This window comes from Anolis carolinensis, chromosome 4, assembly GCF_035594765.1.
Source record: "Anolis carolinensis isolate JA03-04 chromosome 4, rAnoCar3.1.pri, whole genome shotgun sequence".
Classification (NCBI taxonomy): domain Eukaryota; kingdom Metazoa; phylum Chordata; class Lepidosauria; order Squamata; family Dactyloidae; genus Anolis; species Anolis carolinensis.
Genome location: NC_085844.1, coordinates 177261352 through 177275725, shown reverse-complemented (window position 1 = coordinate 177275725; position 14374 = coordinate 177261352). Strand labels below are relative to the sequence as shown.

At 36.9% G+C, this 14374-nt stretch overlaps 1 protein-coding gene across 4 annotated transcripts in view; it reads left to right on the top strand.

The window, feature by feature from the left end:
* Positions 1–14374, top strand: part of zfyve9 (zinc finger FYVE-type containing 9) — an 83111-nt gene that overhangs the window by 25081 nt on the left and 43656 nt on the right. For 2 of the 4 annotated variants that reach the window (XM_062978307.1, XM_062978305.1), the window contains exons 2-3: positions 2748–2852; positions 7704–7807. The exons of 1 other annotated variant lie outside the window; for it this stretch is intronic. In XM_062978307.1, the coding sequence (XP_062834377.1) occupies positions 7738–7807 (70 nt within the window). In that variant the 5' untranslated portion in view covers positions 2748–2852; positions 7704–7737. The remainder of the gene's footprint in view (positions 1–2747; positions 2853–7703; positions 7808–14374) is intronic. One more of the 4 variants, XM_062978306.1, reaches the window with a different exon arrangement.

The following is a 14374-nucleotide window of genomic DNA, read 5'->3' as shown; positions in this document are numbered from 1 at the left end:
TATGTTTTGATTGGTGCTGGAAAGGAACCAGTGTTGGTAGCAGTCAGACCTCTATGTTTTACTGCCTTTTGAAAGTGCTGGTCCCACTGATGAGAATGAAATCAAATCACAATGTTCAGATATGCTTCAGAATATTTAGCGAAAGATACAGTAGGGGGTAGCCAAGTTCTGAAACAACCAAAGTGTTGCAGCCCAGGCAGCGAGAGCACTGAAAACCAACACAGAGACCAATAATCTTTTAATATTTTTATTAAAGCAAATAATAATCTCAAAATGAATTGGTGGAAAAGTTGAGCAAGCAATAGCCCTTTAAGAAAAGGTATAAGAAAGTCCAGAAATGTCAAGGAATATGTCCAGTATTAGAGTCCAAAGTCCGGAAACCGAAACACACTCAAAACTTGTCAAGACCCAGGCTACAGAACACCAATAACCATGCGCAGAGGCCGGATTCTATCTAATATCTTTATTAAAGGAATATATAAAGTCAATAAAAACAAGTGAAGAATATAGTTCAGAAGTAGACCTTTCAGGAAAGGTCAAATATAGTCCAGGAAAATAATGTCCAATATGTGATATTAGAGTCCAAAGTTATAATCCATTAACCGAAACACACACTTTGCCAAGCAATAGTGTGGGGAGATGACAAGGTCTTTTAGTCCATTGAAGCTTGACAACAAGGCTGGAAAACAAACTTGATACTTGGCTAGACAAGACTTGATACAAGGCAACAAGAAGCAAGAACAAGGTCCGTGGCGAGGTCCGCGGTCAAACGTGAAACAAGGCAGGCTTGGAACTTGGTCCGGAAAAACAAGGAACTGGGGTTACGAAGTCCACACACGATCTCACTCCTCAAGCTGATGAGTTGACTCCGCAAGGTTTCCCTTGCGGCAAAACACCTAAATAGGGTCTCGTTTCCCGCCAGAAGAACACTTTCCCTGGAGAACTAGAAGTGAAACCCAACTCCGTCCAGATGCATGACTCCTTAGAATTTCCCAAGGGAAGCAGACCTAATTAGCTAATTGTTTGGCTGCGATTCTGAGGCTCCGGCGATTCGCCTCCCTAGCTCCTCTATCTCTATTATAATTGTCCTTTCGAGAAAACGGGGGAGAATTCTGCCCAAGGCTTGTTTGGCTGACTTCTTGAGGGCAAACATCCTCCAGGTGCAGGGGCTCCGATTCTGGCTGAACCGGTGGAAATCCCATGTTTTCCTCTTCGTCTGCCACAATAGTACTAGGAGCGGGACTACAAGGCCCATGAGACATCACAAAACTGATGATAGCCTTTGAGTGGGGAATTAAGTCAGCAAGCTAGGCAGATGAGCAAGGTCCAAATATTCAAAAATAGTTCTTAGAAGCAAGGCAGGAACTTGAGATCATGGAAATAAATCTTGGTTCACGAAAAGACAGGAAAGTAGACTTAAATCCAAGTCTATTCGTGAGTCGCGGCACCTGCTGGCCGCTTGAGTCAAGGAGCTGGAAACTGGAGACGATGCACCTTCTTAGTGGTAAGCAACGTTGACACCGCAAGGGAAACTACTGGGAGCAAAACTTTTATTGAAGTGCAGAGTCTCCCCCCAAAAGGGGGGCCTTCCTCCCCAAAGTTCCCAAGGGAAAGGCTTCTAGAGAGAGTCTCCACGTTCAGCCACTTCTCCTCCACGCTTGTTTCTCAGATCTCTGCTTGTTTAGATACTCTCTCCAGTTGAAGGACACAGACTCCGGTGAGCTAGAGACATCTGGCAAGGGGGTAGAGTTATCCACAACACTCTCCCTTTCAATTAGAGCTGGCTGTGTATCGTCAACAAGTGGCAGCTGCAAATTCATTGGGTCTTGCTGACTCAGAGACATATCAACATATTCTTCATCCTGGTCAAAGGCGAACCCAGGGTCAGGTACAGGGGCCAAAGGTAGCTGGGATATAACACAAAGTATCATACGTTGCTCTAAGAAGTAATTAGATATCCTATTTCTATTTATATCTTTCTTTTTAAACTTGGTGTTACTGTATTCTTAATGTTTATATGTTCTTGTCCCCGTTAAGCGCTCAGGCTATATTGTATGTTAGCCTCTGAATTTGGCATATTCCTTCCTTTTTTGTATTAATCTCAAACCATCCATAGAAAAGTGAATATGTTCACAGAAGAATTTTTTTCAGTATTAAACATGAAACCATGTTCCCTGATAGAATGTAGGAGCTTGCGTCATGTGTCTTAAATGACACAAGATGAATTAAGACAACTTTCTCTTGTAGTTGTTCTATTGTTCTACTGTGTCTTCAGCTCCAAAAATAGGAAACAAGTCCTATGTCATCTCAGAATTGGGTTATTCAATGACTCGTATTGCTGTGTTGTAACATGTTATATGAAGATTCATAAAGTGGCTTGATACAATTTGGGATAGCAGTATTTTAAAAATGCCAGTCTTGCCTCATTTTTCTCTGTATTACTTTCTGATTATTTGTATTATCTAGATTTTGTAAGTTCAAAGTAGTCACCTTCAGATCATGTGAGTATACCCACAGGTAACTTGTGAGCTAGAGTGGAAGGGACACATCTCTCATCATTTTGGAATAACATGCCTCTTTCTGCTTGTTCCACAAAATGAGAGGCATCTTGTTGATGCCTCTTTAGAACTGCTATGAACAGTGTGAATGTGAGATGGAAGTGCTCTTAGCTACACTTGGCTGAAGCCACACACATTATCTTATGTAGTGTTAGCGAATCTAATGTGTGGTGTTTGTTTTATTTCTAGGATCAAGGAGGGCATACAGAATCAACTCAGCTAGCTGATTGTGCATTATACATCATGGATAGACATTGGCTCAGCTATTTTTTAATGCATGTATAAGAGAAAAAGGTAAGATGTTAGTAAATGTAACTAAACATCAATTTCCAGTCAGGAAAATTTGAATTAGGGCAGTAGTTTTTAGCTTTGTTTTGTCTTTAAAAAGTTTCTTAGAGCATTTTTACACTACAATCCTATGCTGACATTTTCTAAACAGGGCCTTGTTGAGCTCACTGAATGTTACTTTGGCTAAGTATGTTAGATTACAGCTTTAGTGAGCTTGGAACTTTGAAAAAAACATTTCCAACTGTTCCAGTGAAAGATTAAATCATAGCTGCTGTACAGAACAGTCTCATAGAACTGTTATATCTATAGAAGAATTGGATTTCCTTCCTCGGATGAAAAGGTTTGCCTGTGTGTTGAAAAGGAATAAGAAACTGAACTTTGCTTGATGCAGGAAGCAAAACATTATGGGAAATATTGGGTTTCCCACATTATATGTTCTGTGATCAGTAAAAGTAGTTGTAAGCCAAAATGGGGTAAAATTGGAGATTCATTTTTTTTGGTAAATTCCATTAAGCTTTGCACACAGGTTTATAAAATATGCTAAATTCTGGTAACAAATGCAGGTGCAGGACCCCTGTGAAAGTGGAAAAACTGTGAATATCTCTAGGTTGCATCTAGTTGCATTTGTCAAGTAGGGAAAATTTAGGTACGCTTTATGCGGGAGGCTAATTTAACTAATCTACAACACCATAAAACTGCTCACGAGGAAAAGAAGAGGAAGAACAGCCACCAATGGACGGTGAAGCAACAGCTCCCCCTGTGGCCGGAACCGTGAAGCTGGAAAGATGTTAAAAATGCCTCTGTGTCTGTCTAAAACTGAATGTTGTTTGTCTGTTGGCATTGAATGTTTGCCATATATGTGTTCATTGTAATCCGCCCTGAATCCCCTTCGGGGTGAGAGGGGCGGAATATAAATACTGTAAATAAATAAATAATAAATAGGTGCCAAAAACCCTCATTTCTAGGGAACATCGCAGCCGCCTGGAAGTGGTGGTTCTGCTCGTTCTTCACAGGATAGAAGTAGGTGGTTGGCATGTTACCTAGAGGTGTGGGAGCATGAAAAACTAGTGGTCAGCACATTGCCACCAGCAAGCCTTTCGTTCTGCAGGATGATCCTGTTCCAGCCATAATCTGTGCAATTTTTTCTCTCCCACTGCCTTAACACAGTTTTGCATTGCCTATAATGGAGACAGCCACGATTTCTTCTTTGAGAGGAACTTGCTTACTAGTTGTAGGCATTTAAAAAACTTCATTTTATCAAAGGCCAACTTGTGAATAATCAAATCTGTGAAAGTTGACTCTCCCCCATTTGTAGAGCCAACTTGTTTCGTATAAAGATGACTTGTAAAGTTCCTCACTTCTGCCTTTGCAGAGACCATACTGAAATGATTTGATGCATTTTGATAGTTTTGATCTGTACATAATATTCTACTCCTAGCCAACAATTTACTGTCACCTATAAGTCATTTTTCTTTTTTTTTCTTTTTTGGATATGGTACCTTTTAGAAACAACCTTCACATTTTTGAAACAGAATATAAGGGGTGCAGCAATATTTTTTTAGCATTTGGTCCATCAAAGGATGTTTGCTATAGTTGGCATTTTCTCGGCATCTGTTGTGTCATTTTTAGTATAGTTGTACTACTTTCCCAGATAGAGAAAAAGCATTACTTATAAATGTAATGTACTTCAGTACATGCAGGATTCCTCTTTAAAATCTGTAGTAAAGGGGGAAGTGAGGAGGAAAACCCGAATACACTGATGTGATTAATATTTTAGTATTGTGACACGAAGCAGGAAGCTTTTTACATTGTTAACATCTGTACTTCATTCATTTTAACGTATTTTAAATACAAACAATTGTATAGACCATATGTAGTTGTGTTCTAACATTGGTTTGTATGGGCATCTAATTGTTGCCACTGTTGTAAGCCGCCCTGAGTCCCTTCGGGTGAGAAGGGCGGAATATAAATGTGAGAAATAAATAAAATAAATATCCTGTGTAGTTTTGTAAGGGAGCTGTAACCAATGAGAAATGTTCAGTTGATTCTTTGGCTTCATGAGAGGTGTCAAACCTGCTGATAAGGCATTAGCAGTTATTTCCAATATAGAAATTAAACAGCTTCCGTTTGTGTAGAAAGGTATATTAAAGGATTAGCTTTGAAGAATTTGTATTGAAAGAAAAACTAGAAAGAGGACTGCATGTCTGGACAAAGATGAAATGTTCCTCTTAAACACAGTTATTATGAACTAATCACAACTGAATGCAATGAGATTGCCTTCTGAGTAAAATGCACTGTAAATGTTAACTAATTTCAGCTTTGCAGTAACAAGAAGTTGGTGCTGTGAACAAATAATAGTAGACTTACTTAATGCCTGCAATCTGTTTAAATATGCTGAAAAAGCACTTCAGTGTCTTGAATGGCTACTGAAATACTCTTTAAAAGCCAAGTTTGGCTACTTATTCCTTTTGAATTTTGTTTTGTTTTTTTTTTCTTACCCTTTGAACTTGGCATCATTTAGTTTCAGTCTATTCTAGATCGTTGCATACCTTGTTTTCTCAAACAGGAAATGTTGGTGGGCAACTTATATGCTAGACTATTTTGTGAGAAGGTTTAGCAAAGTTTAAATTGTGTCATTACGTATGTCAGGATTACTTGTAGTTCCATTCATTGCAGCTGCATATATTAAATGAATGTGTTGTCTAAATAATTCACTACAAACACGGCTAGCAGTTTTGAATAAATCTCAAACTGTTTTCATGTTCAAATACTGCTTTTGTTGAAAGAGTTGGTTGACTCATTTGCTGTGTGCAGGAATAGGCCAGTTATATGTAGCAGCTGTACTGTTTTAGTGTTCATTTTAAATTTCAGTATTAAATTGTGGTGATATATAGAAAACGCATTCTATATAGAAAAGGTATTCTATTAGTAGAATGTATTCAAATTTCCCATAATTTTATAAAACACTTAAGAAAGCCACTGTAGGCAATTAGAGTACATTCAATAGAATGCAAATATAGTGCGTCTTACTAGGTGCTTCAGGCATGTGGTGGGCAAAGTTAAGCATCACTAATAGTGTTTTCTATGATGCTTTAATCTAGGTTATATGTTTTATACTTTGTATATTTAAGAATAAAACTTTACGAAATAAAATGCCATTCTTGAATTTATAAGGATTATTGTGAATTATCATTAAACAATTCATGAGAATGGTTAGAGTGGTTTTTTGTTTACTGTGTTTAAAAGTGAAGGTACTAAATTGTCATGCCTTCATCTATTTCCAGTTACCATTTGACTGAAGACATAGAAAAACTTTCTGGAAAGAAATTTTTGCAAGTATCTTAAAAGAAACTTGGGAGTTCAGGAAAATTTATGTGGGATGATACTGACCAGGCAACAGGGTTTCCCAACCAGATTTGATGCTTGGATGATAAATTGCAGATGGCAATTTTATTAGATATTGGAGAGTATCTGGATTTAGTTGCTGATTAATTTGTCTTGACCAGATAAAGGATGTATGTTAAACGTACACATTCCAATTGCACTTGAAATATTAAGTTGTACTACACCAGATATAATATATTGCTGTGACCTGCCTTGCATTGGTTTTACTATGCCCTTGTATTGTTGTTCATATGCAGTTTTATTCCACTACCCGAAATATAATAGTATATTACTTTTAATAATACGTCTTACTATATATGTCTTACTATAACATTACACTATAGTTTTCCTTTTGATGTCCTGACTTTCTTTTAAAGAAAAAAAACATGGAGAATAACTGAAGAAATATAATATTAATTTTGGCCATAACAGACCTGTGCTGCAGTTTTATTCTCACTCTCATGTTCATTACTTGCAGTGTTTTTAAGTGAAATGAAATGCGTAGTTTTTTTTCTCCTTCAAGTTCTCACTTATCAGTATTTTGGAGTATATAAGAGGAAGATCCAGCTGAAGTTGTTTGAGAACATGTCTAATTGAAAGTAATGATGTGGAAATTGGAGGCCTGTAGATTGAAATAGGAGTGTTTTTGTAGCAATTATACTTGAAGAGAAGTGTACAATTGAGATTATCACTATTACATTGTTTGGCATTACTTAAAATTAGTGTATTTCCTAAATCAAGATAAAGATATTATATTACTCCAGATAAAACTGCAGAACAACTAAGAGCCATGATTAATCAATAGAATCATGGAATCATAGAATCGTAGAATTGGAAGAGACCTCGTGGGCCATCCAGTCCAACCCCTTCAAGAAGCAGGAAAATCTCAATAACTTGTTCTAGTTGCCAATTGATAATAGCATGCATTGTTCCACAGTTATTATCCATTATCATTGCAAATCCACACAGGTTTACACCTTGTTTTTTTTTAAATCAAATCTTTTTCTTGAGTAGAATTAAAAATAATACATCTTCAATTACTGTGCATTCAGTCTATTACCCATTAACAAATGTCAACAGTGTTAATTAATTCACCTTCACAATAACTGTCAGATTCTTTTATTAGCATTTCAGCAAAAATTGATCTGTTGAGCCAAAGACACCACCACTCTTCATAATTTTTCCCCTCAGTATTTTCCTATGAGAACTTTCTGGTTTACCTTTTTGTGACATAGTTAAATTTAACTATATATTTATTTGTTTAAAAGCTTTCTCATTATTGAAGTTACCTAGCTGATTGATGTTGATGGGAAATTTAGAATTTGACAATACTGCAATATTGGGAAAAAGGAATGTTTTTACAGGAAACAACATGTAAATGGCCTACATTTTAAGTTTTGTAACATTCTCTTAATGTTGTGGTGGGTCATTGGACTATTGCTGGAAGTTCATAACTGGCTGTCTGCTTGACAGGTTCAGATACGAAGCTGGGTGTCATTCCTGACAAATGGAGAACTATTTCCAGGCAGAGGCTTATAACCTTGATAAGGTTTTAGATGAATTTGAACAAAATGAAGGTGAGTAACTTTTGTTAGGACTGGAAAGCCAAACCCATCTTTGGATCTGTGAGTCTGGTTCTGTTTGTCTGTATTTTTTCTTCTGTTGTAGGAGCCATCTGTTCACATGTTTTTTCTTCTTCTGAGAAGAAACACATTACAATCATTTTACTAGATAGGAAAAATGTTTTTCTGAATGTCCATGTAAATGTCTCTTTGGATCACAAGTGTTGTTAGAATTGCATTTATCTTCAATTAGCTCTAATTAATAAAAATTCTGACCTACCTTTTAAAACCCTGCATTGACCACTTTTAAATCTCTTAACCCTAAGTCATGGCCATTTAACTTTGGGTTAGATCCAGAGTTAGGCATATGCAATTAAACTGGCAAGCGTGAGCACCCTCCTTCCTTATGGCAGCTCCCCCAACCTCTTAGAAATGATGGGGAAGTAAAGATAATGTTTCCACCTCAATTTCAGGCCTTCACCCTTCCACCACAGCCTGGCCGATTGAAGGTAAATTTGTGCCTTCCAGATGTTTTGAATTGCCATTTCTATATCTTTTTGTCTATTTAACATCCAATCTGTGACTTATGAGAACTGTCCAAAATATCTGGAGGGCACCAGGTGTGTCTACTACTCTATTGTAGCATTGTCAAAGACCAAATCAATTGAATTAAGATTTCTCCTTCTACCAAAACATTGAGCCCACTTTAGTCTTTAATATAAATTCCAGAATCGAAATAATAATAATAATAATAATAATGATGTTGAGGCAGGTAGTACTGTGTGTGGCTTTATTCCATATCTTTAGAAACTGAGAGATAAGGGAATATGCAATTACTGTAATTGAGCATTTAGGTTATTTTGCTGTTCTATAAGGTACAGTCACTAATAATTCTGTGTTAGATATTTATATGACAGTAAGACAGCAAAAAGTTTAATAAATTTAAATTCCCAAATGACTCCTCTTTTTGGTTGATTATTCCTATAACTGATCTGTCTGTGCTATTTGTCTTGTAAATGTCTGAGTTAAGGTTGTTCTTCATGTTTTATTTCCATCCTCACTGAACTATGCTTGGTTTGTTTCATATACTCTTTTAAGTAGACCTTAAAAGACTCATTTATTCTATGTCATTTTTCCTTAAAGGTTTTCACTGTTGTTGTTTTGAAAATGCTGTTCTCTTTAAAAAAATTTTTGTTGATTTGTTCAAGCGTTTCTGATTCTGCTTTTCAGTTGCTGTGTTTTGTAACTATTTCAAGAGGATTACTTTTCTCCTCTCTCGCCATGATTAAAAATATATATATATTATATTGTATGTAAATTAAGTTGACTAGGCCTTCAGTTGGTCTTAAATCAAAATGCTCTTATGTCTCTCATTTATTAAAGATCTTAATATGAATCTGATGTAGAGCTGAATCAGAAGTAGATGAATATACAATTTATTTCCCTGTTAACATTTTCACAAGAAGGCCATTCTAAACTATGTGAACAGAAACATAAGAACATTCTAGCTCTATCAAAGTAAATAGCGTGCATTTTAAAAGGAGAGAATGAAGAAGGCATTCGAAAACTTGGTTTTTAAGAGTTGATGTATCTGAACTTGGGGTTTTTTTCTCCTGTAGTATGGTCAATAACTATTGACAAATTTATCTTCCATGAGTTTGTCTAATTCTCATTTATGTATATAATCAGTTATTGCCCAACTAATTTGTTCTGGGCAGTTTACTTTTAAATTCATTCAAACAAGTGATGACTGTCATGGTAGCAAATTCCATAAATGTAAAAGCAGTGGTAGTATGAAGGATTATAGCCTTTCCCATTTAATGTGACCAGTTAAAGAACCATTTGACATTAATGTAGTTTGGTTGCTTTTTGAAGGTTTTTTTTGTCATTTGAATGCTGGAAATTGCTTTTTCAGGGCTGATTTGCACAGTGTTCCTTTGAGGAATGAAAGCATTGTTAGTTTATATTTATAACTTATACACCAATTGGTTTTCTTAGTCATATCTTGCTAAAGAATGCACATTGGAAGAGCAAATGTAATTCCTAATGGTAATGTGAGTAAAGAAAACAGAAGAAGCATTTGGAAGAAACTGAAAAGTAGAGGGTAGAGAAAAAAATGTTGAAGAGACAGAAAACAGCATATATGCGTGGATAGGAAATGTGAGGATTGTGTTTAGCCTTGAAAATACCTCTTTTTTTTCAATTTCTTGTTATCACTGTGACACAAAGGTCAAAAAGAAAGGACAGATGAGATTTCCAGTTCTGTCATGTCCTTTGGGTATATTCTCCCTACATTTTGTCAGGTATACAGAATTCGGTAGCAGTAACATGGAGCTAAAAGATGGCTAGCTCAATAATTTTGCTCAGCTAATTCATAAACATTTTCAAGAGAGATGGTAGTTTAACTGATGTAATTTCTAATTTATCCTCCTGGAGAAAGGTTTCTGCTTTCATCCTATCACATCCCCAGCTGAAAACTTCAGAAAATACTTCCTCTCTTGAAGTTGCACAAGTAGAACAATATCATTTGCATATGTGTGTATGTGTGTGTGCGCACACATTTGAGACAGAGAAAGCCCTTTGGTGCACTTTTCCAGAGCATTAATATTTTGAAAAATTTGTTGTGATAGTAGACAAAACTAGATGAAATGGCCACGTTGAATGTGCTTAAAAATATAACAGATGTAAGGAGAGGAATCAGAATTGTGATAGCAATATGCAAGAAACATGCTATGTTATGGATATAAATTCCCTTCTATCCCAGCTACTGTTTGCCTCAGGGAAAATGCTGCAATTGGCAGTTTCTCTCTTTAGGCAAATAGTATCATTTATGGAAAGGGAGTTATCAGGGCTGTGAGGAAAGATTTTTAAAAGAGAGAGCAAATCACCTCAGGTACTGATAGGGCTGATGGCTCTTGGCATTAATAATGCCTAACTTGCTTCTTAACCTGAAGCCTTAATATCACTCTGTACTGCATCTGGAGAAGTGGGTTTATAGCTACAGAAGCTCATGGTAAAATAAAAACCAGTTAAAATTAAAGGTGCTGCTACATCCCCTTTCTTTCTTCCTTTTGATGATGCAAGAAATTAATGTTGTTATTTGAAAAATGCCTGCTTTAGTAGATGAACAAGGTTTATCTTTTGACCATTCACATTTGACCTTCAGGTCAGTGGCTTACAAAGAAAAACATGCTAAAATGTTGCATTGTTTAAAGCATCTTCTCAGGTGTTTAGCCTGTGCATTCTTTTCTCTGGCACTTGAACAGTCACTGAATGTTGCCTGTCTGCCAAGTTCGCTGTGTGAATCAGAAAATAAGATGGGGCTTTTTATGCACTAAAGCAGGCATGGGCAAACTTTGGTCCTCCAGTTGGAGAGCCAAAGTTTGCCCATGTCTGCTCTAAAGACTTTTTTCTTTGACATCTTTTTCGGTTCACTCCTTAGCATTCACCTTCCCTGTTGTTTTTCCACTTAGCCAGTCACCATTCCTTGACCACTGAATCCTCATTTGGCTATTTTTGGAGATGTTCCCTTTTACTAAGTGTCCCCCCCCCCCACCTGTGGTTACCCCAGGTTTACAGATGTTTCTCTTGTTACCATTTTGGCTGCTTTCATGTACTATTATTATACTCATGAAAGATATGAATCAGAAAAACAGTGGGGAGGAGAATGGAAAGTCTATTTCTATTTTCCTCCTTGGAGTGAGTAGATGTCAAGCCTCAGTGTTTCATTTGGTGAAGATTGTACATTGGGACAAGTCACAACCCTGAGAGGCAGGATAGAAGAATATCCCCAATAGGCATTGTAGCATTGTCTTTCAGAAGCCTTTTCCCTACACAAAGAACCATTCCAGCTCATCTGTAGGGAAAAGGCTTCTGAAAGACAAAGCTTGAGTTTGAACTAGGACTCTGAAGACCAGGGTTTGGATCCTCATGGAAATCCACTAGGTGACCTTGAGCACATTACATTCATCCTCAGAAAGAAAGAAAAGACAACCCCCCAAAAGAACAAGTAATGCCAAGAATGCTCCATGATAGGTTGGCTTTAAGGTCGCCACAATTCAAAAATTGCTTGAGGGCACACAGCAACAACAACGAAAAAAAATCAGTCAGATAAATGTATTAATATTGAACTAATATTCATAGTTATGAATGAATTTGTCCTTTAATATTTCAAACTAAACTTCAGATGAATGACATTACATATATTGATATTCTGTATAGTTTTATATGCAGTGTTATTTAGTGGCAATATGGGAAGGAATTGGGGCTACAAAATGCCACAGATTCCTACACCCTTTCTCCTCAAACCCTGTTAGATCTTGGCATGAAATATAACCATTCATTTCTTAGTTTGTTTATACCATAACAACCCTAGTCTTTTGCACATTTGGTAGCATTATCCTGGGAAGTGGATATTCGTTACTTGTGGTCTAGAAACTTTACAGGCATTTTCTAGATGTGAAAGTCCCTAGTATATATGGGACCCAAACACATTCATTTAATTTTATATAATCTGTCTTTTCACTTTGGAAACATGAAAATGTATTTGAAATTGATAAAATTTTGGTCCAATATTTCTGTGTATTCCAAACTGTTACTTGTGTGTGTGTGTATATATATTTATTATTAATACATTTATATCCCACCCTTCTCACCCCGAAGGAGACTTATTATATATAATGCACATAAAGAGTCACCATACTGTTACAGTATTTTGTACAGCGATAAATGTGTAGCATTACTTTTAATTTCCATAATATTTTTCAGTAAAGGAATGCTTTGCAATAATTTTGTCTTATTTAAAATGTCAGTTTTTAAAACTGTTGTAATTGTTTTTGTCTGTTTTGATGCTTTAGTTCATTAGTTTTTTAAATAGAAATGGATTATATAAGTGCACAGAAATTAATACTTTTGTGCTACGTTTTATGGTACATTACGATACATGGATATATTAATTCCAAAAGTGCCCAATAAACTTCATGATTAAAAATAAAGATAATTCTCTTTCATTCATCTTCAAAATTAGCACTGTGTTTAGTTTGCTACACTATACTGTCCCAAATTGCATTGCATAACTTGTATGCTGTCAGATGTAGTTTGGTCTTTCCATGTTCTGATCTGAGCTGATTTTTTTCATTCCTCTGAATTGCATCTAAACATAGCAGTCTAGATTTTAACTTATGCCAAAAATATGGAATAATACGAAGAAATATTCTAAGCCTCTTAAAAGCTGTGTAGAGAACCCCACTTTTTTTAAAAATAAGAGTTTTGCCTTTTAAACTGTCTGGGCATGTCTTGTTTATGAATGCATATAAACTGCCTTAAGGGCAAGATGGATGGATGGGATCCTTGAAGTGACTGGCCTGACCTTGAAGGGACTGGGGGCGGTGACGGCCGACAGGGAACTCTGGTGTGGACTGGTCCAAGAGGTCACGAAGAGTCAGAAACGACTATGCGACTGAGCAGCAGCAGCAGCATAAAATGCCTTTGGTCTCATTTCAGGAGAAAAACAACATACATACATGCATGCATACATGAATTTGAACTTCTGACAGGTTTCTAAACAGATGGAGCCACTTGTAAACAGTCAGAGAGTGCATAAAACCATACCTATAAAGAAAAACACTGCCTTTTTGGTTACTGTGCAGCGAAACCCGCAGCACTGGGGGCCTTGGTCAACTTCTTTAGAGTGTTTAAAAGATGAGGCATGCTAGATGTCTGCCATGGGATTAAACCAATTCACAATGTTGCTCTGATTCCGATTGGAGTCTTCTGTGATACACATAAAAATATGCCAGTACAATTCTTCCCCTGTGAACCAGGGTATCATTTGTTCTTGGCTTAAAACTAGTTTAAATGGAATGGGTTCCCTCAAAACTCGTCCATCCTTGGAGTTCTGTTGTGGAGGATAAAATGGTAATGAAGTGGTGGATGAATGTTAGTGGTTTATTTATTTATTTATTTATTTACAGCATTTATATTCCGCCCTTCTCACCCCGAAGGGGACTCAGGGCGGATCACATTACACATATAGGCAAACATTCAATGCCTTTTAACATAGAACAAAGACAAGACAAACATGGCTCCGAGCAGGCCTCGAACTCATGATGGTCAGAGTCAGAGTGGTCAGAGTGATCATTGCAGTGATTCATTGCAGCTGGTCTCCAGCCTGCGCCACAGCCCGAGCCAGTGGCGGGTGGTTCAAGACATTATTTGAATAAAACCACTACTTTGACTGATTATACCAGTTAAATACTGCTGCTTTTGTTAACTTTGTCAGATATTTATTTATTTCCTCACATAATAGTCACCATCAAATAATAGATGGACCCCCCTTTTTTGGGTGGCAAAATTGGAATTTTAGTATTCCTTGCATAATAGTCACATCCTTAATTCACTCACCTGGGCAAATGACAGAAGGCCGCGATTCCTCCACTCACCTGTTCTTTTGGTACTATGGGGCTCTACTCAGCTGCTACACACCTGTCCATTTGCTGCTACAGGGCTTCACTTGGCTGGCAGCTCCAAGGGGGCAGGTGCTGCTGGAGGAGTGAAGCTCTGTAGCTGGAATTTTTTTAAACT